Source organism: Sebastes umbrosus, chromosome 17 (assembly GCF_015220745.1).
Source record: "Sebastes umbrosus isolate fSebUmb1 chromosome 17, fSebUmb1.pri, whole genome shotgun sequence".
Classification (NCBI taxonomy): Eukaryota; Metazoa; Chordata; class Actinopteri; order Perciformes; family Sebastidae; genus Sebastes; species Sebastes umbrosus.
In genome coordinates, this window is record NC_051285.1 from 28,292,084 (window position 1) to 28,320,012 (window position 27,929).

Consider the following 27,929-nt stretch of genomic DNA (forward strand, 5'->3'; position numbering starts at 1 on the left):
CATACACTCAAATCTGTCATGAAAATAAATCCATGGTGTATCACATGTGACCTCTGGTTGTTGAAAGTCGGAGCTTTTTTGAGGAGCACTTGAAGGCACCACGGCTGCGTCGTCGTTTCCATGGTTACGTTGTTGTGAGGAAGCTGCTGACTGAAAACAGGTGAGTTACCTGAGCTCTTTACTCTCTGAATGCTTCATTAACACGACACATTCAGAGCTACATGTTGTCACTGTGAGTAGAAGAAGAGCAGTGGATGCTTTTAGGTACGTGTTTGAACTGAAATGTCTTGTTTTTAATGCTAACAGGTTATACAGCCTGCTGTATTCCCACTAGTGTGTATGGGGAAGAGAAAGCTGCTGTAATGAGTAACTATTCCTTTAAAACAATCATGCTATTTTACCTTTTTTACACATTTTGACTTGTAGGCCAATTAATACCATTAATGATGTTATGTTATGTTATTATTATTTATTTATTTTTTACTTTTCTGTCTATCACAAAGTCTGCCACAATAATATTCAGATTTGATTCAATATTAATACATAACTAAATATTAAGTGTGATAAATAAATATATGTGTCAATATTTTCACTTTGCATTAATGGTATTTTCATTGTTGATGATCGATGTATCGATCCAGATCAATGTATCTAAGAACAACTACTGGTAATATATTTGAAAATGTGTTCTAGCAAAATACAAAAAAGTGAAATGGGATCAACATGAATTCAACCTTTTAACATGTGGTTTTGAATACTGTTGTAAATAGTATATATTATTATTTAAGCTATGTAATATTGATATTGTATTGTTGGGATAATTATACTTTACAATACTGATTTTGTCCATATTGCCCAACCTTTTAAGATATATTGTCTTTGCTTATAAAGTATCAATCAGAATTTTCAGTCATAAATGATCATTGTTGGAAGTTTATCACAATTTCAACATTAATGTCATTCTACATCCTACAATATTATAACAGTGCACTTTCTTGCTGTTCATCTTGTACAATTATCTGTTTATGTTTGTTGGTTGCAGAGTTTGTAAGTTTCCATCCTGCTGCATTTTTCTCCACTTCAATTCTGACAACCACACAGATGATCAGATCTTCATGAAGCAGACTGTCCACCTGCAACATAAACATGGATAAAGGACTCAGGCGTGAAAAGATGTCTCAAGTGTTGAAGACAGAGCATCTTTCTCCGAGACGAGCAGCTCTGGACCACCGGTGGGACTCTGTGGAGTCCGACACAGAGAGTTTGGCACACGAGAGAGTTTACCAGCAGCAGCTACAAATGCGTATCGGCCGCCACGACCAAAACAAACCCATACTGCCTCAGAAGGAGAATGCTGACAGCTTGCAGCAGAGAGATGGAGAGGATGAAGATGCAACTGATGAAGAAATTGAAGATCATCAGATTTATGATAGTCTTGATGTAGCAGCACACCCCCATGGCAAAAGGAAGCCCATCCTGTTAAAGACAGACTATTTGGATGTACAAATGGATGACAGAGAAGGAACAAGGTAAGTTACTCAATTTCTGTATGTCAGGCAACTCATTTGGTGTTGCAATTATGATGGTAGACTATTCAGAGTAATATCAGGGCATACAGACCCAGCATCAGGCAGTTCTCTTAACAAGTGTGTTCTGTTGCACATGAAATGCCACCTGATAATGACATCAGGCTGTCATGAACACTAGGGCACTTGTGTAGGTGTTTTTCTTATTGTAAACAAACTTCATTAATGACCAAAACCAACAATGTGTTAGTACAACTCTCAATACATTTGACCCATTTGGTTAAAAATGTAGTATATGGCTTCAAACGCAGCACAGACAGTGACATCTGGTGGTGTGTAAAACTCCCAGCAGCCCTTCAAGTCTGAGGTTGAAACACTACAACACCTCACTGATTTGAATGGCTTTAGTCTCATATGTGCAATTAAAGTCCCAGAAGCAAGCAGGTCTGTAATACTTTTGTTCAGAAGCACTGCATTAAATGTAGATGTACAATATGTTACAGTAAAATAATAAATGCTTTGTCCTAAAAGCCTAGATATAGCATATTTTTGCTGACACTAATAAATGTATCTTATTGGTGTAATTTAGGTGTCCACTGTGGGCTCATGTGTTTTAACTTCATGGTTGATATTTATGTAACATTTCTGGTAAATTTCCCTATTATAACACACCAAATCTGCTCTTCAGACATTTTTTAATATATACTGCCCCAAATTAAATGAGAACATTTGAGTTAATATGAAAGTCTAATCTCTCATTGAAGTGTCGAAAATTAATTTCTAGCAAGTTCTTAATGTTTTTTTATTGTTTAATTTGTCAAAATCTGCTAGTATGCATCAAACCAGTGTACCTCGCCTACTGTATCCCACAATGCAAAGCACTTAAACGGTACAGGCTATGGTCACAACAGTGGCCAAAAACAGCTCGTTTCTTATTTTTTTGTAGCTATTTCATCACTAAATTCTCTTCTGAGAATTTTTGGGGTGAGAAATCAACTGTAGATTTCGAATATTGACAGTTTTATATAAATTGAAGGTGAATTTAAAATGTGCTCCAACCACCAGCGTAACATAGTTGTGATTGGCCCCGGTGCAAATTTTTTCTTCTTGGGCCCCTTTCCCCAAACACAAGCGCACGCTTGTGCACACGCAACCACTCCAGATTGCTAAGCAGAAAATTGCTATGCCACCACGGAGAGGCTCACCATGCAACTCCCATCCTGCAAACCAGCCTCTGATGAGCACCACATCCATACAATCTACATCCATGGCCATATACTCATTGGCGCTTTCAGTCCAAAATGGTGACAGTGCTACCGCAGCTAGCAGTTTCTTGAAGTTTCTCCTCTTTGCTTTGAGCTCGACATGCCGGGAGGAGTGCAGTCCGAACTCCAAAGGCTATCAATATTTGTAAAACCGCCAATATTCAAAATCTACACAGTTGAATTTTCACCTCAAAAATGTCCAGAAGTGAATTTTATGATGAAAAACATTCCGTTGTTCAGACCGGGTAGCCTATACCTTTAGACTGCGGAAACAAAAGCACACTCCCGGGCCTGTCTTTGAAGCTCAAGTTAGCATCATAGGATACTTACCGTTAGTCTTAGAAGCCAGTAGCCAATCAGAGGCAGAGTTAAGGGGTCGGTTCTTCCCGTAAGTCATACCCTCGTGGGGGCACGCTCATGTGATTGACTGAAAAGAAAACATCTGATTGGCTACAGATGATTCCCTGTTGTGGAGAGAGTAATTTATATATATAAATCACAATATACATTTGTGAATCCTTCTGTGTGCATTCATTAATATTGGGACTGATCTGACTCCATACAGTCGCACTGTTGTGGTTCAATAATGATCGAGGGTCACTTATGTTTATATATTTTTTCCCATTTAATTATTGTTCTTTTTGGACCAAATCTATTTCAAATGTAAATGATACATTTGGTGTCTGAATTATGCTGTTTTTTATCTATATTAAAATAGTAATTATTGAAAGAAAGAAGAGAAACATCTCTATAACAGGTGATTCCAAACATAATTTGATTCACACAGAATACTAGTTGGTTTTGGCCTTTGACAGAATTAGTTGAAGGATAAAAGAAATAAAGAATATCACCCAGTTTATCTCTAGGATACATGTAACATAGCGTTATGAAGTTTGGCCAGTAGATGGCAGTAATGTATATTAGTAATTGCTAAAGGACTGAAGGTAATATTTCTTGGTGAAAAAATATAAAAATATTTTTTTGTTATGTTTTGATTACATTATTGGCTGTGTAGCCTTGTGCATCAAAATAATTCTATAAACATGTGGCATTATATAAGCTATTCACCGTGATGAGATTTGTGCCCGACCTTGTTCAATTTGCCTATTGAACTAGACTGTCACTTTCACTGTCTCTGACAAATTAATTGAAATTAAGCAGATAATAGTGCTGCTTAGATGGAATACAGCATGGAGAATGGCAGCGGCAATCAAACCTTTTACTTTTAAACAGTACACGGATGATAAAAGATAAATAGCCCTCATTCATCACTTAACAATGAAGTGGTGTCAGTTATTTAATGAGATGCAGGCGCCCATGGTACATTGTAGTGAAAATGGCCTAATTCAGGTGCTTTCAGAATGACCGCTTTCATTTGAGGTAAATTAGATTTTTGTTTTGTTTGGGTGGATCACAATAAGTGGTCACTCGTGGTCCATTAACAAGGATCATTGTTGCTGAAAGGGAGATCTCTCTTTCTCTCTTTTGAAGGAGCAGAGGCAGGATCTATGGCGAGAACAACACCACATCTGTTTTTGTGCTCTTGTCGACTCGTACCGTTGTTTCCCCCCCTTCTCTCTCCAGCAGACACAGCCTGATAGTCATTTCCCTCCAAAATAGAAAAGGGGCATTCTCCATTTTCCCGTCATTAACCCGCGCAAATTGATGCCCACCAAGTGTGGGTCCGCTTCCAAAGTACATTGTTTCAGAGGAAAATGACCATGACATATTCTCACAAAAGGCTCCATTTCATAGAGCCAAGGCAGTGGACACAGTCCCATTCCCATCATCATGTTCTCATAGTCCTCGCCGCTGCCTCCTCAAAGCGGGTAAGCCTTTTCACACATTGCCATTGCATAGTTTGCAAACCCAATGGGCATTCCTCATTCAAGCAAAAGATTCCTATTTAGGCAACTCCATTCATTCCTCTTAACTATGTTTTACACCTACCTCGCTCAAAGTGTTGAAAAAGGATATTTGAGTATGGTCCGTATTGGCCAGTTTTTTCATCTTCCCATTCAGTGTTTGTCACAATATTTCACAGGCTTTTGTATTTAGGTGTCTGTATCTTGGGCAAGAAATATTAGGCTGTGGTGTTTTGCCAGTGTTGGGAGGCATCACGTTGAGCTGCATGTTGTCTATAATGCATTCTCCAACTTGTTTGAGTCTGAGTCATTAGAGAGACATCCCTTACCCTTTTGGCCTCATCGAAGTGAAGGGCCCTACACCTAGGCAACCCCCCCCCCGACGCACAACATAACGGTAGGAGAATTAGGCTCCCCTCGTCCTCCCAGTAAGCACAACAAAGAGGCTCTCTGCTATTTATTTTAATGAGATCTTTTCATCACCATCAGAAAGAGCATTTTAGCCTGCAATTTTCAAGCCATTTCATAAGCTGAAAATTGCCGTTTGTGAACCATTCCCCCGCTAGTAGCTCTCAAATATACTCTCATTAGTGAGCCTGGAGGTGAAAATACGAAAATTATCTGTAAATACAGGCACATAATCCCCCTCATCTGTTTCAATTTCAGGAGCCTCTGATAAGGCCTAGCGCTCTTTGTTTGAGCACATCATCATTCTAATAATGGTCTAATGCCTCTTGTTCCTTTAACCTCTAAGTAAGGCCTATGTGACATTCAGATGTCTGTAAAACTTCCTCTGGATATGGAAATGTCATTATAAAGCTGCTACCTGCAATGAAATCAATTAGTAATAATATGATTGAGACTATATGAATATATTCTTTGATCATTTAGATTCTTATCTCCCATTTGCCTAATGGATTGAGCTTAGCAATTATAAAGCTATAACTTAGTGATAATTGAACATATGGTCATTATTTTTATTGTCTTTCTTTAACTTCACAGCCAGCTGCTCACTGACGATGCCTACGATGACCTCCGCTATGACCCCAACTGGAGGACCAACCTGAGGGGAGCTGGCAGCTTCATCGAGAGTCCACAGGTTTATTATTACCAAGTCCCTAAAGAGAAATCCAGTCCGTCATACGATGACAAACAAGGACTCATAATAAAAGGAGGATACAGATACATCGTCGACACAAGTCCAGCTGTTGTGGTGACTCCTCATGTGGCCGGCGAGGAGTCTGACCAGCCGTACCGCCTACACTCACAAGAGGGTCAGACCAGCTCAATAACATCTCGCCACTGCCACAGCCACGCTTTACAGCTTACATCACCTGAGGCTGAGTCATCCAGCATGTTCAATGAAAATGAAAGTGACAAAAGTTTGAAAAGATCCAGAAAGAAGCGTGGAGATAGTTGTGACAGTGCAGGGGAAAATATCAGCAGGTCTCCTGAGCTGACCGGTGATATACATGCTATGTACATCCAAGAATGTAAGAACGACTACCTGCAAGAACTGAGACGCACGCAAGGAGGACAAATGAGCACATCCACACCTCCCAAGGTTTTAGTCAACAAAAAGCTAGAAAGACCGACAGAGGACATAGTGGAACGCAACAAAATAACCCTGGGGCGCAACGCATGCAAGTGTGGCTCCTATGCGAGCGTTCATGCACTTAAGCAGGAGACGCCTCATAATGTCAATAAGGTGTGTATATCATTTTGAGTTTTCTCAACCAATAACATCTGCAGGCCCTCTCTTGAAACAGGTTGCAATTACAGAAACAGACACCAGGAGCTGCACTAACATTGATAATGATTCTTGGGGCTGCCGAGCTTTTGTTACACTTACATGACTTAAGATTCGGTTTCACTGGAGAAACACTGCAGGAAATATTGGAATGAAATATAAAATATATTTGTTTTAAATTCCAGTTTGAACTGTGACGGTTTACAGTTTTTGAGTTCTGTCCCATGGCCTTGTTTGGTGATGGACAGATTAACTATATCTATTACTGGCCTTTTTGAGTGACCTTTTTTTATTCTAAAATTGAGGTTGTTTGTTTTGGAGATGAACAAAGCAGATTGTGGTTGTCGTTATGGTTGAGATATAAGGCACTAACAGCAAGTCTGTTGTGTATTTTAGGCAGCAAGTATAACTTTTGTACTATTACCAAATGAACATGATAGTGATGCGGTATGTTTTGCAACATTCACTAACAGTATTAAGATGTTTTAAACTCAGAGGTCAGGTCTGGGGCTTGTTAGTGCACATGCACATGCTGTTGTGTCTTTATATATTTCAGAGATCTGTATTTACGGTGCACTCAGGTGATAAGAAAAGTAGCCAAGTGTTGGTATATTTACTCTTGAAAGCGTATTCTGATCCCGGAGACATTATTAATGGGCAGTTGCTTGAATGCAGCTTTTCCCCTGAGCAGAATATTGGCCTTGATTGTTTGCTTCTTTATTTTTCCTTCTGCATGAGCCGAGCTTATATTAGTAATATTATTGCTATCTATATGTCTTTTATTGTCATCTCAGACAACTAAGAGAAATATCCTATGATGTTTGCCCTGACCCAGTCTGGGAAATTAATTTGGCAGAGGAGCCATAGCTGTTTTCATCTGCCTTCTTCTCCACCATATGAAAAGAGCCATGTCTGGCTATGCGATGCTTATTATGAGTTGATGTGTACAACAAGAACATCAGAGACGCATGGTTACCAATAGGCTCTTAGACATCCCTGCACCTGGCACAGTGGCATAATTGGTCGGGATGGCCCGCATTCCCTATTTGTTGGGCCACAAGACTGTTTGCTGGCTATAATACCCCCCCAACCATCTGAGCCCCAGCCCTCCACAATGTCTCATATCATCACCATTTACATAGTCAAGAGCCGTTAGCTTTGTGCAATGGTAAACAGAGCCAGAGCCTTTCCCTCTCCCGAACCCTTGTGTTTTGTCATTTCCCTCTGAATTCGCTTATTAGTTTTCCATAGCCCGGTCTCCCCAAAGACGTGTCTTACTTAATGGGGGACACAGGGCACAAAAGAAGGGGCACCAATTTGCATGTAGTCTATTTCCTGTTTCCTATTTCATCATAAGATTAATCTATGAATTGGGTGTGTTACGGCAACAATACAGTGTATCAACAAAGCGGATCAGAAATAGGCTTAAATCAAAGTCTTTTTTTTAAATCATATTTTAGAAACAGGCTCGCCAAAATAAAATAATATCTATGTAAAAACTGCATTTCATTGTGATTAACATGCTGACAGGGACAATGAACTTGGACAGTTTTATTTTCACACACACTAAATTAAATATTGAAGATCAAAGAAGTAATACGTGATAATTTTGTTATCTTCTACCTTCAGTATTAGATTTTGGGAAATGTAATATTAAAGGTCAGAGAGAGAAACTTTTCATAATTAGGATAACCCCACATCTTATATCACAAAGCTTGCCGTGCTTCCTCCCGCTCTTCCTTATCTGTAGCTCCTTGCAAAAGATAGCAACACTCAACATGTACAAATCACATCAGTTTCACAAATCAATATGTGTCCAGACAAGCCAGTTGCTCCGAGGCCCCTTTTAAAATACCCCCATTTGGTCTTTTGAAGAGTGCGGCCATCTGAAGGCAACTTGTGATAATTAGACGTGTTATTAAATGTACACAATTCCCTAATGCAGCAAGTGTTTAGCTCGGCCAAGTGGCATAGTGGCAATGATTGGCTTCATCGGGGCTCGGGTCCTCCTTTGATAAAGACAGAAGTAGCAGATCAATCTTCTGCTATTGCACTCACCCCTTAGAGTCCCTACTCCTCTCGCAGGCCCTCACTTCAAAGCCAGGGCCACATAATGTACAATCTTTTAATAGCTTTAGACCAAAGCTCTGGGGAGCTCTCTGCCACTGTATACCCTGCCTCAGTCTAAACACCTAATCAAGATTACCTGGGCCGGCCACAATAGCAGCTAAATGCAATTCAAGATCCACAGCCCCCTTTGAAGTCTTCATTGCGAAAAGCAGATGTTTCCCGGGTACAGGAGGTAATACAACTCGCAGCAATTGCCAGACTTTGTTGTGACATCGTCTCGCAGAGAAGCAATTACGAGCCTCCCAATTTAGTAAAAAAGATATTACACAGCTTACCGGGCTCAAAATGCAATACAGGCTTGGTCATTTGCTCCAACTGATTGGGATGTTTATAATGGGTGACAAAAGGCAATGGCAGGGGGAATGGGTAAAGGTGAGAGGCGCAAAGTGTGTACACTGCTGGATACCCAGTAGTCACTGACACCTGCTCTTGATCTTAAAACGACTTCTCTATCCTCACTGATCATCTGTAATGGCACCCAAATGTCTAAAAGTCTCTCTGTCGTTTCAAAAAGATCCCCCTATTTGGTTGGTTAGCTCATGTATGGCTCAGTTAATTACCAAAAAATGGACTCAAAAGCTAGAGACAGAGGAGCATGCAGCTCACACATAGAAACAGAATAAAGTCTAGGTGGTGCCATGAATTCTTCTTAGCATAATAGTAGCATCTCAGCCTATTACTGTAGATGCAATCACATCTTATTGATGGATATGTTACAACTGGATCCACTCATTCCATGTGACCTTCACCTATTCAAGCTCCCAGAATTGGTGGCATTCAGTGGAAAAGTCTTCAGCGTGTCAATACCATCGATCCACTCAGATGGTCCTCTGCCACTGAGGGGAGTCCCGAAGTTGACTAAATGATTTTCATTACAGCATTAACAGAACATATTTCCACGCCACAAACGGGTACATTAGGAACAACTGCAATAGTAAATTGATGTAATACGACGTGGTCAAATAACGACAGACATTGATAGCAATGGATGCAGTATTGATACCTCTGAGTAGATGTAGTTGTGTAGGTTGGTCCCAGTGTATAGACATAGTTCAACATTGTTCAGTATCAGCATGTTGCTTTCTCTTTGTGTTCTGTCTGAAGGTGCATGCAGCTCTTAAGGAGACGGCCAGTGCAGAAAGTCAAGAGGACGGTTCAGACCCCGAGCTGAAAACACAACAGTTGAGGGTAGGACTTTTCACTTGGTTGACATGTCAGCTCAAACAGTAGGGAGACTAGCACCTTGGCTTTTAATTTCCTTTAGGGAATATGGACACAATGACTGATGCCGTTGTTGCACTGGGGCTTGCCAGGGATGATTTAAAAAAAAATAAAAAAGAGGAGTCGGAGTGAAAATAGAGAGGATTGGAGAAGCATTATCATTTTGAGCACTTGAGCAGCCACCTTGACGCTGCCAAGCAGATGAGAATAAATATTTTCCCACTGGAATGGGCAAAGCTGATGTTTGCTAAATCAGCGGCATTAGATGCATGATGTTATGTTTCTCTATCTGAGCAGGGACGATGCTCACTCGCTCGTAGACTAAATAATTTGGTGAGATCATGCACAGAAGAGCTCCAGCTCTTCTCACACTTGGGAATGAATTGCGCCTCTTATTTAGAGCTCATGTTTGTCTGTTGTTGTTGTTTTTGTGGTGTGAATTGGTAGATTTAGAGGTGATGCTTTGTGCTCCACACCACCTTCAGAAATAGGCCAAGCTATACTGTGCATGTTAGCATATCTCACAGAAATGCAGAGGATTTAAAAAGTCAACATTCGTAGCAGCGGTGTTTGCATATGATGATGACAAAATTAGAGCCGTAATTAAAGTTTGTTTGCTGGTATTAAAACACAGTTTTCTGGGTTTGTAGCTTTTTGTAAAAAAAATACGTTATATGCTGGGGTTTTGCCATATGTTTGGGTTTTGTGAATTAACACCCCTGTGCACTGAAGTCACTAAATCCTTTAAATCAATCCTGTCTATTTCAGTACCCTTTTATTGCTCTGACTTTCTACATCAATGAAAAAAATGTTATCCTCCAACTGTTAATCCTACTCTAACCCCAGGTCACCCAGATCAGAGACGGGAAGAAAGCCCAGCGGAAAGAATACCCCAACCCCCCCGAACAGGAGCAGCAGCAGCAGCAGCCCCCTGCTCTGGGGGTCAAAGCTGAGTGGGGAGACTGTCTGAGCTCCCCATTTGCAAGACCGGCCGCCGTTGCTCAGCCAAACCCCCAGAAGACAACTTCATCGCAGGCTTTGCTCCCCACCATCCACCTCAGCATCAACCTCAACCCTTCATCCCACGTCCTTCCATTAATCCAGCAGAGGGGCCAGGATGACATCATCCATTTAGCATCTCCTCCTGGTTGTCCTCATTGGAGCCCCGCGTCTGAAGTTCAACTTCGCTTGTCCCCCGGATGTCAACAAACAAATTCAGGAAAGTCCTCCCAGACATCTCAGAAAGGGCTAGACGCACATCTTCACCATCAAAACCTGGAGAGTAGTCCCGAACGCCCCGAACGCTGGCAAAGGTGAACCATTCATACTGTTGTTTTTTTTAAGATGGGAAAGATTAAATTTTAAGGATCTCATTGGGGAAATTGGATCACTGCTGCATCAAATAATAGAAGTCAGATACAAAAAATAGAGCAAATAAGGTTAAAAAACAACCAACAAAATACTGGACAACAGGGCTGTGTATTGGCAAGAATCTGGCGATACGATACGTATCATGATACAGGGGTTACGATTCAACACAGTCAGGCGATATATTGAGGTTTTTTAAATCTAATTTTAGGAAAACTGTCTCGGTATAAAGAACACACCACCATATGCATAAAATCAGAGTAAAAAACAAGTCGATTTTTTGTATGTAATCAAAGCGGTAGGATCTGCATTTGCATTAAGGAAAGGAAATTAGTCTGATACACCATATGAAAATGAATAAGAATATATAATATATGGAATGTCTAGTAGTCTATTATCATGGGACTCCTCAGTATTTATCCACCAATAACTTTGTGTTTTCAGGGCATTATAGTGTCCATTATCCTGTGAAGGGGACAACCACCAGAAGTGTCCAAATGAGGTTCACACTAACAAATTTACACGAAACCTCTCCAGGTCACCCACCAGCACGTCGTCACTGGGCTCGGGCTCCTACACAGTCGTGCCGCCTATAGGAAAGTCACTGACAGGAAAGGAGCCTGAGCCGAGCCCCGGTGTGAACACAGACTGCCCCGTCCAGAGCAGCAGCAGCTCGGACGGATACCTGGCTCAGATGGAGAAACAGAAGCAGCTGAGGGCGAACGTCACTTACAAGGTTGGTGTGTCCTAAACGGAGGGATAGGTGTTTCATCGACTGTAGAACAGTTATATTTGTGTTTCATCAGTGTATTATTGTATGTCTGTATGTCTGTAATCTAATCTGGGATGTCACACAGATACAAATGTTTGTTTCTGTGGCTAAACAGGGCTCAAGGGCTATAAAACTCACTACTTAATAATTTCAGTTAGAAAAAATAAGAGCTCATTATGCAGTTTCACCTAACAAAAGTGACACGTGAATTCTTCAATTGAGTGGCATTCCCCTTTAATCCCCACGTACACGAGAGGTTACATAAATAAATGTCCCTTTGAAGTCCCCGAATAATCCCCTCAGCTGTCTCCATGCAGGGACAGCTTAATCCAGCAGGAGTGTTCTGGTGACTAAGGGCACAAAACATCAGGTTAATTGTCTAGCTCCACTAAGCTACACTTAATTGCTATAAGATGATGACTATATAAACCACAGGGCTGCAGGCTCTGAAAAGCCATTTAAAGATGTGTTAGAGGATAAGGTGATTAGAAGGGAGAGTCTGTGAGGTGCGGGGCCACTAAAGATGCCCATTTGCATTTAATGATTTAGCTGTTATTGTTTTTTTTTTCTCCCCTCTCCTTTGGTTTGCCAGGCTGAGATGGGTCCTGAAGTGACTCAGCCATGTGCAGGGTATATTTAAATACAGGTGATTGTCGCGCAAATACTTTTTGCTGTACTAGTTAAGTCTCACTGGGGAAACTAACACCAGCATTGATGCAAACTGACTTCGGTCGCTATAGTGCATGAGACAGATAATCTGAAAACAATCATGTGCCTCTGTGTCCTCCGGTGCTCCTAACGGCATCTGCAAGATTTCACAGACTGGAGGAAAACAACCAATTAGAGATGATCTGGAGTCTGTCGTCTATGAGAGCCACGAGTCAATCACTCGTAAACTCCGACCAAACGGTCAAACTAGGCAGCGCTGATCAAATATGAATCAATATTCTGTTACTGTAATGTCTATTTCTCTCCTCAGATGTTTTTTAGAAACATCTGGTAGTGTACTGTTTAGCTGTAAAATGAGAAAGTTTGTGACCCGGCAACCATGTTGAGATCAAGTTGAGGAAATACCAAGCTCCGCCAACCAGCCAATAGGAACGCTCTCTCTCTCTGAAATGACCTGTGATTGGCCAAAGTCTCCCGTATTACGGCGACAGAGCCATGAGGAGGTGCAGAAGTCACTTGAATTTCAATATGCTGAAAGGTTAAAATGGCATTTTTGCCTAATGATGCCAAATAAATGGTTGCCTACTGAAGCTTGCACGGCAGCTGGATTTTCACGATATCACAGGATCACAAGATCACACAAAAATCCATCTGTAATGCGTCAGGTTAGCTTTGAGTGCCGTAATACAAGAAGATAATGTCCAGCAGGTCTAGACCGTACTCTATAATTTAGAGACCCAACCAGAGATCCCCCATGAGCATGCATTCTTATGTATAGTGGTATCATATTTATTGTTACATCAACTAACAATCATACTTTCTAGCCTTTCTTGGGTCTACCTAACTCAATTAAGTGCTTAGAGTTGTATCCACACTGCAGTCTTCACATATTCCTCCCCTGGTGCCCGACGCTCCTCCGCCCCCCTGACCTCCCGTCTGTCCCACCATGTTAGCCATCATGTCTGACGAGATTACAGGCTCAATTTGTAAAGCAGTCTTGCTGCAGAGCCTGGGCATGAAAGCAGATGAGCGTGACTTAGGGGTTGGAGAGAGAGAGGGGAGAGGGCTCGGAAAGAAAGGTACCCTGTTGTGTCCGTGGCCAATCCTACTTCCGAAAAGCAGCCAGTAAAATCTGGAATGATTAGCTCCCTTTTGTCTGGGGCAGCTTGTAGATTGCATGTACCAATTCACACATGGTCCCACACACACACCATCATCACCATCACCATCACAAGGAATGGATATACAGTACATATTTGTGTCTTGCCAGTATCACTTCACCTTCAGCTCACCATCAATGTCCCTGAGAAAAGGACTTCAGTATCATATCGAAGCCTGATAAGGAAACACTGCATGTGAGGTAAAATACTTTAAAAGCTCACACACTGTACTCTATATACTTTTTGTGTCATGTTATTTAACTTCCGTCTTCCATAACATCCACTGGTAGACACAAACTAATGTAAAGTAATGTAATGTTTCTGTCATTCACTGTCCCGTTCATCTACCGCTTCATTTTGTGTTGTTGCCACAAATCAACAAGTTGGTCGGAGCTCCATCTTACTACTACTTTTATGTTTTTCAAATCTTGCTAAAATCCTATATATCTTACTATCATAAAACCCTGTGGTTGGTTTGTTTGCTGGTTGTTGTTTCACACCACAAGGAACCGCACCAGAGTCGGCTTGGAAGCAGACTGAGATCAGCTCTTCATGCAGTCTCGGTTCAGTCGTTTGGCCGGCCCAAATGAACCGTACTGTGACAGCCGCCCATTCTCTGGTGCTTGCTGTCGTTTCCCTTTTCCTGGTGTTTTTTTTTTTGGTTGAATTGCTGAGTGATTGGAGGGTTATTCAGTTCACCTGTTGCAGGGTGTGGGGACTGGCTCTTAAATGATAGTTGAGAGCAGCTTGGTGCATTCCCTTCTTGGCCAATCAGGGTGTGACGACGCCCTTTCTGTAGGGCTTAAGAGAGGTAGGAAATGGCACAGGCAGTGTCATTCTGATCCTTCCTTCACTAACTGCAACATATATTATCAGCCAGAAACTCTGGTCTGTTTTAGGCCCTTTTGAGATTCCTGTGCTCGTTTGTGTTTTGCTGACTGAGAGAGTGTTGACCATCCTAGTTGGGGAAACACAAAATAAATACCCTTCAATGAGGTTACCTGCATTAGGATGATCAGGTGCTATTCGTGCAAGGATCTTGCTTTGCCTCATGATAGCCTAGCGCCTGCAGGCTTTATTTTATTATTCTGTTCATTTGTTGAGTTTCACTGAAACCCCTTTATACCCATTTATTTTGGTCTATTTCATTTGGGGAAACTTTAAAGGAGAGTAAAAGGAAAAATGAAACAATATTTTAGTTTCCTTATTTGTTTATTATCGAAGAGGCATTTGTTCATTATTATCATTATTAAGGAGGCATTTTATTTTATATTTAAATGTGGATGGGAACTGGTTCTCAGTCTTCTGCCTGATCAACTGAAGTCTGGGGGTGAATCAGTACCGCCACAGTACTAACTGGGCAAACGGACCTGAGTTAGTTTTAACCGAACCAAGCAGGTTCGGTGTGAAAGCGCTCTGAATGTCTGTAATAAATTTCACGGCAATTCATCCAATAGTTAGATATTTCAGTCTGGATCGGAGTGGTGGACCGACCGACATTGCGATCCCTGGAACCAGGTCACTAGAGTCGCTGGGTGTGAAGCATGAAACTGAATCAGGCTTTATCATGTCAAGAACCCCCCAAATACACATGATGCATATGAGGTCACCTTGCACCCATTTGATCAGATTGTTTCCATACATCTCTATACAGTAATGTACCTCATCCATGTGCAGTATATCAGCAGTTGTGAAAATTCTCCTCAAATTGCTGAGCCCTTTCTGGCACCCTCTTATAGTGCATTTATCAGAGTTTCTGTTTGTTTCTGCAAGCTGCTAGAGACACGGCCAAACAAGAAGGACGGAGTGATACTAAATGTTTGGTGAAGACAGTGTCACTCACATTGAGGCTCTGTCTCGCCGTGTTGTCTGCTATAGGCGTGTATCTATCATTTGGTGTATTATTAGGGATTTTTTTTTCTCAATGCACCATTTGAACCCAATGAGAGACAACAAAAATTGATCAAAATTGCAGTCGGGAATTTATTGTTTATGCCGCGGTGCCATTTTGACAGCAATCAAAACAAATAGAGTTCAGTTCAACAAAAGGTCAGCTTCAAATTAAGGAATCAAAAATGTGACTTGATGTTTGATAGCACATCATCAACATCTCTCTCTCTCTCTCTCTCTCTCTCTCTCTCTCTCTCAGGCATATGGTCTTAAAGACTACAAGCAGCTGAAGCCAGATACAAATCTTGGAGGCCTGGGTGCTGACTACACAGCCACTGAAAAGACAGTAAGTAGTGACCTTTAACATCAGTCAGTGTCATATCAGCAGACATTGATGGCAGTCACTCACCACCAGTTTGTGTTATAGGTTGGTTAATTAAACAGAATCTGCACACAAATAGATTAAGATGCAGCTGGATTATGATTGAGCCTGAAATAATCAACATGGCTGTGAATGTTTCGGGGTATTGGTGAATATTATTTGGTCATATACTACTCTTGGGGTTTTGGAGGGTGGTACCATATCCTGTATTTTGGTTTGCAGTCGCTGATAGCTCAGACCTGAAATGTTATTCTTGGTAATGTGGAAAACATCCAGAGCGTTCTTTACCTCACACTGGGATCCTTAACATCCAGTAAAAACTCAGACTTGGCTCATTTATCAGGGTCATATGTAGGTAAGCTGAGAAATCGTATCATAAACAAGATGAACAAATTCCTAAATGATAAATAGACCCTACACAAGGTACACACACCCAGCTCTGCATGTGGCCACAGAAAGGTGTTTCTGCACTTGGCAGCCCATCTTCTTATTCCCATCACATGTGAAAAGGTGTATGTAAGCAGGGCAATTTTACCACCAGAAACATTTCTCTTGACAAACCGTAAATAAGCTCAAAACAGAAAGCTAAAAGAAACCGTAGTATTGACACACATCTGCCCCTGTAGCTTCCATGTCAGCTGTTTTTGTATGCATGTATCCACCAGCTTTTCAGCTATATAAGGTAGAAATGAATCTATAGACTAGCGTACATCTATATTTCAGAGCCTCTCCGACCTTTAGTCATTTTTTCTAGCCCCAAAATAGAAGATGATACAGAAGAACAAAATACAAAAGCTGCCCTACCTGCCAGGATATTGTATTAATTTGCTTTTAGGCAATATCAGCAGTAAGGAGTGACTCACAGAAAAAAATAAATATGATTAGAATTAGTTTGGACAAACACGATTAGCTGTCTCTCAGTCTGCCTAAATCCTGATGTCCGCTAGTGTCGGTGTGTCTCCGCTGACCCTCAGAGTTCATCATTTAAAGGCCCCCATGCTGCTCCACAGATAACATAACATTTACAAAGCAGATGAGAGCACCCCTAAGAAGTTAAGTGCTTTGTGTATCTTTTGTTAATCCCCACAGTTGTAAAAAGTGAGCATGTTTGGCCAATTTACACTAGATTGAACCCATCTCCCGGTCCAAGCCTATTAGTGAATGATATGTGTAAATGTTGATAGGCCCGCTGAATGGCTCGCTGTGTTTGGTTTTGTTGGGCTGCGTGGAGAGGCTCTGCCGGGGGGGGGATGCACAAAGAGAAAGGCCTTAAGGGAGAAATGGCTCAGTTAATTAAACCCCCTTTTATAATCTGCTTCTATTTCTCTCTCACTCCCTCTCTTCACTCTCTCTTCACCGTCATCATGCTGAGAAAATCAAACGACAGAAGCTGTATTCAAATGTGATCCGCGAGCAGAACAAAAAGATAAGTAGGATTCCCTTTCTGCTGGCCAAGGATCCGGAAGGGGATGACAAGAAAGTTCCCAGGATGAAGGTTTGTGTGTGTGTGTGTGTGTGTGTGTGTGTGTGTGTGTGTGTGTGAGAAACATAGCACATGTGTTTTTCACAACATGTTGTGTGCTTGTGGTTGTTTGAGAGAGACAAGTTGTGACTGCAAAATGACAAAGAACGAGTGTATGAGATTCAGGAGAATGTCATACAGGCTTCCAACCTGTTAGTGAGTTATCTGGATTCACTCAGCAGAACATAGTTGATGCTGGATAACTGGTGCCGTCTGCAGCAGGTTAGCAAAACATCATTATTCATAAGGGTCAAATACTGTAAGAGTATTGCATGATGAATAGCTTAACAGTTATGCTCTTACTGTATGTGTGCTAGGCTCGATAAACCTATAAGAGAAGTCTCATTGTTTGTCAGTAGGGTATACTGGGTGTTACGACCAGTGAGGTTTTGGACCCAAATGTAGACACAGACAACGGCGTGGAAGTTGAACAATGAGCTTTATTGCAAAAAGCATAAATGTGAAAGGAATGAGGGAATGTCGAGGCTGGGATTGAGCAGGACAGACAGACAGGCAATGATGATCCTATAGGCACAGGAGAATAAACGTTAGTGAACAAGATCAAGGACTAGGAACAAGAACTCAGAATATAGAATATGCTGAAACTACCACTCGGGTTGAATCAAAGAGTGGCTGGAGAACCGGGGTATTTATACTGTGGTTGATGATTAGATGGCAGGCAGCTCTGCAGGTTCGTCAGGTGAGTTGATTGCATCAGGAAGAGAGAGAGTCAATTAATATATAACGTAACTTTCTTCATAAACAATACCTATGTCATCTCGGTCAATTATGGTCAACTATAACCTGCTACACGTTGGAAGTCCTGTTTTATAGCCAGAGTGGCCAGCTGGTCATGTGACAAGCAATTCTCATGAGTGATACCCAGATTGACCCTGGTGCTCTTTATTAGGCTTCTTCAGTTTAGTGTTTTACTCGATGTCAGGATCCTGTAAGAGTGATGTCATCTTTCCAGACAGTTGATTGGTTAGTAGATAAGATGATTACACATTTTGATGCGATTTTCTGAACTTCACTTGCTCCGGTGCAGGTTAGCCAGGGGGCATATGTTACCATGGTTATAGCTCACCAACCCACTAAACTCACTTTGTAAAATTCACATGAATTCTCAAGTTTTGAAATGTTTCACTAAATGAAATCCATTAACAGTTATGCAATCAGCGATGGAGAATTGTAATGTATTATATTTTAATGTATCAGTAAACTTATATACCCATGAAATGTACCTTGTACTGTACATTACATACTCATACATATGTGGATCTCTCTTTCTCTCTCTCAATCGTAGGCCTTGGAATATGCCAAGACCATAGCCAAACTCCCGGTACAGTCTCAACCGAAACAGAGACAGAAACACCAGTCTGGAGTCTTCACTGAGCACGCTCCATACTTGGAGGGCCTGGACGACCTCCAGCTGGCCACACTGGAAGTCCTTAGAAAACGGCATGAAGAAGAAAAGCAGGCGGTGGCGCTCTTCAGAAAACTACATGCTGTCTGAGACGAGGTGCAATTCACTTAAACAGTCCAAGGAAGCTGTGCTGTCGTAGATGTGTGTAGTACACAACAACATGCTGCCTCATTAAATTTGCTAGGACCAGTGTCCCATCAACATTCATTACCACATATATCTTCACACATTTTTCAAAATGATAGATGAGAAAGATAATCTCTGAGAAGATTGTCAGCCTCAGCTGTGTTGCTATTAACACTGTGTTACTTATTTCTAGTGTTTGTTTTAACCATAGACCGTCTATTGACTGTTAAAGGAACTGCAGTTTAAAGCACTTTGGCATTGGCTATTCACCACTCAGCTGTAGTTACTGGTTCCTGCTTAAGTCTGAATTAAGCCGCATTCACACCAAATCAGGCGTTGCGGTAAAAACGCCAGACAGTCCTCCTTTTCAGTTGAATGTGGGTAGGGCGTTTGGGCTGCGGCGGTAAGGGGCCGGTTGAGAGTTGAAAAAGTTGGAGAAAGGCAACCCAACGTCACGCTGCAGTAGCCAATAACGTAACCGGCCATCAGCGGGCCATTCAACTCAAATGGACCATTTAAGTGAAACTCCCACATCGCAACGCCTGATTTGATTTGGAACGCAGCCCAACAGTTCTCCTCCATGTTTGCATCATTGCTTGTCTACAGCTAGAGATTGATCTAGCCTGTTGATTGTTGCAGCAGCAGCATGGTAACACTAATGCTGCTGTCATGTATGATCAGGTTGTGTTGTGCTTTTACTCCCTGAGTAAAGTACCGACTGTGACGCACAGGCTTGGTGAGAACTGTTGCTCTATGTATGTCAACAGTGCCATTGAGCAATTACAGAATCACCGACAGCACTAAGCCTTTTTTCATTTTCATTAAACAGTCCACTTCCAACTCTCCCAGACCGCTGGCTAATACCCACACTCTAGTTTTTGTTATTTCAGCCACATTATCAGTTTGTCTCCTCTCACCCCATTACACCTGGTTACCCGTTTTAACCTGGACTAATCCACACACCCATGTGTTTTACAGTGTAGGAAAACCTGCTCGAATGAAAGATGACACTTTGAAGCTCTCCTGATTTGCTCCCAGTCCTGCGTTTTGTAGCCATATATTCTAAGTAGTAACTCCTCCCCAACACAAAACACTCTCAAGCAGCTCATTTTACTAATTGAACCCTCAGATCATTATCAAAGCACTATTTACCTCTGTGCAATATTTTAATTAGATTATAGTCTCTATTTAACCCATCATGGACTCTTTGAAGCTCTGTGTTTTTAGTGTTAAGTCCTCAGATGCGTGGTTGGAAACAAATGACGGGGCCCTTTTTAATTTAATGAGAAACGCTGCCTATCCAGACTCAGTCTCTTTGCATCTTTTTTAGGTCCCACCTACTCATTTTTTGCCATTGAAATCCAGTTAATTGAAGGAGTCTTTCGCCGCTATACAAGAAGGGGGCCAAATTAGCATCCCTTTCTGCCCATTGGGAAGCTAAGGCAGACGTGGATGCTTTGATGTGAGAAGTACGCTTTCAGTAGGCGGCAGGCTTCCTGAAAATGAGCTGATGGCCCTGCTATTAGGTCCAAATGCAGATGCGTCCATGTGTTGCAAAACGCTTAATCTTTTAATTGATCACCTTCTGCATGGCCTATTCTCCACATAGTCCCCCCCCCCCCCCCCCACGGCCTGTTAATCACAATCACATTTTGAAGATGACATGAATTGCTTTTCAAAAGGCAGGAAAGGATGGCTAAATCCAGTAGGAAGGACGAGAGAGGATTACATGTTATTATGTTAAATACCCAGTCAGAGATGCAGCTTGTGGTAAAACAATTCAATACATGTAATGAGAGCTGCTTTAATCTGTGTGGCTCATGTGTTATTATCTAATTAATAATAAAACTGTCCTACCCTTCATTGTTATCACAGTGATAATTGGACAATAAATAGTTGTCTACAACACTCCCATGAAGACTGCTCTTTTATTAATCTGCCTCTAAAGTCTTATAGAGCCTCACAGCAGCTCTGTCTGTGGATCTGAGGGCACAAAGTGGATTTAATGTTAGTCGATATGTTGGACATCTGGTGATAATTTAAGGATTATTTGAATGAGATATCCTGCAGCGTGGACCGTTGGTAAATTACTTTATCAGTGAATTAATGAAATAACACTGAAATAGTGTAAAAAAAATAATAATTCAAAACAAAATTACACAAAATCTTTAGACAGTAAAATGCCAAAATGTGCAAAAAATATTTTTCTTGTATTTGATTTTTTTGTTATTTTGTTCCATGCCATGAACATTACTGAATGAATGTTCTCTATTAACAGAAGCAAAATGAAATGTTGTAAAAATATCTTATTTCTGCAAAAACTGAATTTGGACTACGGCTGATAACATTTTTTAAAATATAAATAAAATATTTCCACGGCCACATTCTGCACTGAACACCCAGATTTATGTTGGCACAGGGAAACACATTAAATGCTTGTATGTAATATGGCATATTTTATTTCTTGGCATACTGTATTAAATTGTTGTGTGAAAATAATATTTTTAGGTCAAATAGATTTGTGTTCAACATAGCTGTGCTACTAGAATCCTTTCAATTCATTTTATTCTGAAAAATTAACATTTCTTTTTAGTATATTTGTAGATATTTCCATCTGACTCTGTTGACTAATTGATTTTCTTGAGAACATCCATCAAGCCTCTACCAAATCCCATCATTACATGCATGACCCATGTGCCACACCCTGGAGTATTCTTAGCAATGCACTGATGCTAAAATATACAAATAGAAAAAGAGTTTTTTTTCCCTCTCTTCAGTATAGAAGATTATTAATTAATATTAAAAGCAAACAAACAGAAGGATGTCTAATTTCTGCTCTTTTTTTGCAGTGAATTTAATTCTCAACTAAGCATAATTTATATAAATATCTGTAAAGGGACTTGAAGTTCAGTGTGGAAATGCTTCTCTTTTAGATGCTTAACTTCAGTGAGGAATACATATAATCTGATTCACCTGCACTGTAAACAATTGCTGTTAATTTACAGCAGGATTTCAACAGTATTAACCTGTTATTGCTAAAAACATTGCTTTATTGTTAATACAAAAGAAAACCTGTTAAATTAATTATATTATAATTATAATTATAATGCATTCTTAAAAAACATCACTTTACTGCTGATCAACTGTCTAAAGTCTCATCAGTAACAGCTTCATGCAGGATTTTTTTTAATTTTGGGACCTGATCTGCTCATGTGAGGCTTCTACATTGTACATGATTGTAAAATCAGTGAATTATCTTTATTGATCTTCACTCAAATGTTGTTCTGGTTTGCATTCTGTGCTTGTAGCCAGCTATAGACACACAACAAGTATATTATAGCCTTTTTCCTAACAGGTGCCTTTAATTGTATTTAGTGTGACTATTCCTATGTCTGTAACCTGCTAAGTCTATTCATCTAGGCAAAAAATAATGTTTATTAAAATGTATGTAAAAAATAAATAGTGCATTAAAACAAATCAGTAAAATAATGTAAAAGAAAGCTATATAATGTATCTTTAAATAGTAAATTAACTTTAAAATACTGTGAAATTAATAAAAGAAAACATTATTTTTCATTAACAGTACAAAGCTGTAAATTTCAGCAAAAGTATAATAATGTTAATTTTATAGTAACATAAAGGCAAACCCTGCTGCCAGTTCTTTACTCTTATTTTACTGGGACATTATTAAGAGTGAGGTTTAAAGCTCAGCTGGATGCACGCAGAGAACAAGCAGCCTCGTATTCAGCACTGAGCTCCATGCTGAGGAGACACGATTACACGTGCAGCTTAAATAATAATAACACTAAATTAATATTTATGTTGTTTTGCAAATAATTCCTGCACGGTTGAGATACTAAATGCAAAATAAGAAAGACTTTAAAAATAAATAATAAAAGGTATAACAGAATAAACGAAGCCGAGAACAGATTCATTATTTATATACTATATATATATATTTACACACACAAATATATAAATGCCAGAAGTGTCTTCGGGCAAAACTTGATTTTACAAAACGTTCAACATTATATGGACAAACGGAAAAAAAAAAGATATATATATATAAAAAAAAAGAAGAGATAACGATAATAATAAAAAAGAAGATTTCGTTTGGGATAAAAGTGCAAATGATGGGGCAGCATGATGCGTTACAAAGCAAAGAGCTGGTGGCTTATTTCGGCCTGTAATTATTTGTACATTTTCCATCTGACAATAAAAAAAGACGTATAGGTGACATTTCAACATGAACAAATGTCTAGACTTTTTAGTAATAATATTAGGATAATAATAATAATAATAATAATAATAATAATAATAATAATAATAATAATAATAATAATGTTAGGCTAATAATAATAATAATAATAATAATAGCGTGAGCTATTCTGTGTTTAACAGACATAACAACACTTACAGAGGATATAAAATATCAATAATAATAATAATAATATTAGGCTAATAATAATAATTATAATAATAATAATATTAGGCTAATACTACTACTACTACTAATAATAATATTTTTAGGCTAATAATAATACTAATTATAATAATAATAGTAATATTACGCTAATAATAATAATAATACTACTACTACTACTAATAATAATAATATTAGGCTAATAATAATGATAATAATAATAATGAAATATTCTGTTTGTCAGACATAACAACACTTACAGAGGAAATAAAAATGTTAAAAATCAATTTGCATGTTTGAATAAATATGAACATTATTTTTAAAACATTAATTTAGGTTATATATATATATTTATAATGGAAGGTTATCAGTGTTATCTACAGTACATTTACAGAGTGACAGTCTGCCGCAGATGGAAACAGCCGTGCAGCCTACTGTACTATAGTAGATGATCCGGAGAGATAATGTCCTCCTCGATGTCCACGTCGTCGTCGTTGTCCTCGTCCAGCAGGTAGGAGTCCTCCTGCAGTCCTCCGAGATGCTGCTGCTGCTGCTTCTGCTCCTCGGAGCTCTTCTCGGTCAGTTCTCCCTCGCTGGAGTTCTCCATCTCTCCAGGAGGCTTCCTCTCGTCCTGAGTCTTCCTCAGCTGCTTCTTGTGCTTCATCCGACGGTTCTGGAACCACGTTTTCACCTGCACGAATTACAACACACATCCTATAAATATAATATACACAGTTGATCCCATATTGGTCTGTCATCTAAAGAAATGTATCAATATTATTATTTTTTACATTTATTTTTCAGGTTATTTAAATAACCTAAACAACACATAGAAGTGGCCTATAGATGGAATAGAAATACTGAATTTATATTTACTAGACTTTAGAAATATTCCCTGCATGTATTTCATTTATGTGCAATTATTATTATAATAATTTATTCAGAATAACACATAAACATCAATTCTTCAGGTGTGAAATAGCCAAAATCCATATTGCTCTTATAATAAAGGCCAATTTTATTATTTTTTACATTTATTTTTCAGGTTATTTAAATAATCCAAACAACATAAAGAAGTGGCCTATGGAATAGAGATACTGAATTTATATTTATAATAGAATATATATAGAATTCGTGGTTTATTTAATAGGGACAACTTAAAAACAGCTATCTGATGCCAGTATCACAGTGCTTATAGCGGATGCTAATTTGCAACACCTGTACCTAGAAAGGCTTTTTGTGAAAATAAGAGATTAAAACAGGAATGAGTAGAGGAAAAATAAATAAATACAATAAAGTCTCATGATGTATTTGCAGAAAGGCAGAGGAGCGTCGTGATTCATAGTTCCCTCTGCATCTCTGCATCCTCTGCACTAACTGGTGCTTTCAGGTGTGTGTGTGTGTGTGTGTGTGTGTGTCTCTACCTGTGTCTCTGACAGGCTGAGCGCCGTGGCCAGCTCGACTCTCTCCGGTGTGGACAGGTACCTCTGGATCTCGAACCTTTTCTCCAGACCGGACAGCTGCGAGTCTGAGAACACCGTCCGGGCCTTCCGGCGTCTGCAGTGTTTCCCAGGTAACTCCGCGTGATGCTGGAACAAGGCTGGCATCTGCATCCCTACACAGACACAGGTGAGAGGAAAACATCTGGTTAGAGATTATACCTGCTCAACAAACAACATCATAATGTCTGAGAAACAGTTTTCACTGAATTAATATTAATTCCATGAAATGTTGAGGTTGTTTTCTCTTTATTGTACTTGATGGCTGTTGGTTTATAGACTGTTGTAATTATTAAACTGTGGATTGCATATATGAAAACAGCCTTGAAAAAAGGGAAGTATAAAAAACAAATAAATAAATGAGATAAATATAGTTTGATAATGGCTGTTATAAGTTATAAAAACTTTAGTTTAGTCTAATTATTTACAGAATAATCAGAGCAACAATAATTATTGCCTTTTGGACACAAGTTGAACATAAATTAAAATAAAAATAAGTATATTAGTATTAGTATTTCAGACTCTCCTGGACTCATACGGACGCTGAACAAACAATAAATCTGTGCAATATTAATACACTGAATGTAAAATACATTTATCTGTGCAATATATCCTTGATGCAATATATATATATATACACCTCAAGTGCAACTTTGTTTACATTTTATTTATTACATCTACCTATTTTACAATTACCTCTGTTTACATTACATCTATTTTTATATTTTATTCCTCTAGTGTAACACCTCTGTTTATATTTATTTATTACATCTACTTTACCTGTTTTATTTGCTTTATAACTGTGTGTGTTTTACCTGTTATATGTTTTATCTGCCTCGTTTAGTCTCGTCAAGTATTTGTTTTAAAGCTGTGAATCTCGTTGTATTTAATACAATGACAATAAACCTTTCTATTCTATTCTTTATATTCTATAGCATAATATATATCTATTTTTTAAATTGGATAAAGGAGAATTTAATATTATCCTGGACTGAATAATCTACTGGTTTTTGAGTTTTCCAGAGATGCTCAAGCACTTGAGATCAAATATATCACTGCAAATTATGTTATATTCCCAGACTATTTGATGAATGTAAAAACGTAGTTTAGTCTAATTATTTACAGAATAATAAGAGCAACAATAATAAATGCCTTTTGGACAAAAGTTGAACATAATTTTTTTTTTTTTCTAAATTGGATGAAAGGAGAATTTAATATTATCCTGAATTTTTGAGTTAGTTTTTTTCCAGAGATGCTCAACCACTAGAGATCTATCAAAATATGTTATATTCCCACACTATGCAGGGTTATGTAAATCTATAATTGACTTTCCAGTTTTAATAATCTGTAGGAAATAGACCTCAGCAGCATTTTGTGCACTAATACTGTAGTTTCTATCTGACTGAAGTGTCCTTGTTCCTCCAGGCCTCTCTGTGCGCCTACAGATGCCAGATGTGCGCCTGTGCCAGATGTGCTTACCAGAGGTGAAGAAGTACTGGTGGTGATGCTCCGGCTTGTGCAGAGGATGGTGCGGATGTGGAGCCAGGATCGGAGTTGGCATCAGCGGGTATCCGTACTCCAGGATGGGCATCCTGGAGGCCAGAGAGCTGCAGAAGGGCGACGGGATGACCTCTCTCAGAGGTTTGGGTTTGTGCAATAAGATGTCCTCGATGAAGAACGACGTGGACCTCTGAGCAGGAGCCACAGATGCGTAGTTCAGACTCATGATGGGAGTTGTTTTGGGTTGTTTTGTTGCCTTTTTAAACCTGCATCAGCACCAGCCTCTTCTCTCTCCTCCAAGTCTCCCAGGCTTTAAATGCAGCCCCCTGTGTGTGTGATCAGTGAGTGACACTACGTCGAGCATCACATAGATATCAGTGGGAGGGAAAGATTTCCAACAAGCATATATTCAGACAGATAGAGGATTGGGGGAAATTGATTTACGCAGCAGCCAATTAGAGCTGTGGATGTGGAGGATGGGAGGAGAGATGTGAGGGGTTTGTTCTTCCTTCTGATTGGCTGGCTGAGTCAATGAGTTCAGAGCTGGTGGAGAAAAAAAAAAAAAGCAAAAAATAAAAAAAAAAGCAAACAAGAGTCCAGATATGCACCTGTGACCGAGACCCAGTTCATCTGAATAGCGACTGAAAAATCCATCCGAGAATCATCATAACTCGTAGATGTGCTTATGTGGTTGCCCCTAGCAACCGTGCTGTTTTTCTTTTTTATCCCACATATGCAGCCAATAATTAGTTTTTTACTTATATAGCCTAAAAAGTTTGGAAAAATACAGTTTTTAAAGAAAATTATCATTAAATGTTAATAATGAATGAGGATTTTTTATTAAGTATTTAATAGGATATTCTATAGAAGTTGATATTGGTTTAGTTTTATTAAATATTTGATTAAATATTTTTGGTTTAGGCCTATTAGAGAGGTAGAGGTGCGTATGTGGTTGCCCCTAGCAACCGTGTTGTTGTTGTTTTTTTATCCCACATATGGAGCCAAGAATTAGTTTTTTACTTATATAGCCTAAATAGTTTAGAAAAATACAGTTATTATTATTAAATGTTATTTATTAATGCAAAATGAGATTGCTATCTCTCATGGAAACTGCTGCTTATTAAATATTTAATAGGATATTCTATAGACTAGTTTAGTTGATATTGGTTTAGTTTTATTAAATATTTGATTAAATATTTTTGGTTTAGGTCTATTATTAAGATTGTGCTACTTTACTCTCCAGGTGTGAAATAGCCAAATTTATATGAGAATATCTATTTAGCATTATTTGTGTGTTTTTGTGGTTTGTTGCACCCAGTTCATCTGAATAGCAACTGAAAAAAATCCATCTGAGAATCATCATAACTCTTAGAGGTGCTTATGTGGTTGCCCTAGCAACCGTGCTGTTTTGTTTTTTTTATCCCACATATGGAGC

General features: G+C 39.3%; 2 protein-coding genes across 5 annotated transcripts; one reads left to right on the forward strand and one right to left on the reverse strand.

The window, feature by feature from the left end:
* The first annotated feature begins 82 nt into the window (after nucleotides 1-82).
* On the forward strand, nucleotides 83-19,153 carry jhy (junctional cadherin complex regulator). Of its 4 annotated transcripts, XR_005203794.1 has the most exons (10): nucleotides 135-264; nucleotides 1,043-1,529; nucleotides 5,659-6,364; nucleotides 9,641-9,724; nucleotides 10,604-11,070; nucleotides 11,663-11,861; nucleotides 15,876-15,962; nucleotides 17,365-17,493; nucleotides 18,431-18,504; nucleotides 18,827-18,968. XR_005203794.1 is itself a non-coding variant. In XM_037748190.1 (9 exons), exons 2-9 carry the CDS (start codon nucleotides 1,147-1,149, stop codon nucleotides 19,034-19,036), a joined length of 2,265 nt encoding a protein of 754 aa, XP_037604118.1. In that variant the 5' UTR covers nucleotides 83-160; nucleotides 1,043-1,146; the 3' UTR covers nucleotides 19,037-19,153. The 4 variants fall into 4 exon arrangements, 3 of the variants coding, with proteins under 3 accessions (XP_037604118.1, XP_037604117.1, XP_037604119.1); XM_037748190.1 differs by lacking the exon at nucleotides 18,431-18,504 and having other exon boundaries at nucleotides 83-160; nucleotides 18,827-19,153; XM_037748189.1 differs by lacking the exon at nucleotides 18,431-18,504 and having other exon boundaries at nucleotides 18,827-19,153.
* Nucleotides 19,154-23,731: 4,578 nt separating this feature from the next.
* On the reverse strand, nucleotides 23,732-27,333 carry bsx (brain-specific homeobox). The gene is made up of 3 exons (XM_037749056.1): nucleotides 26,474-27,333; nucleotides 24,920-25,110; nucleotides 23,732-24,186 (listed from the first exon to the last, which is right to left on the reverse strand). Exons 1-3 carry the CDS (start codon nucleotides 26,718-26,720, stop codon nucleotides 23,935-23,937), a joined length of 690 nt encoding a protein of 229 aa, XP_037604984.1. The 5' UTR covers nucleotides 26,721-27,333; the 3' UTR covers nucleotides 23,732-23,934.
* Between the last annotated feature and the right edge of the window lie 596 nt (nucleotides 27,334-27,929).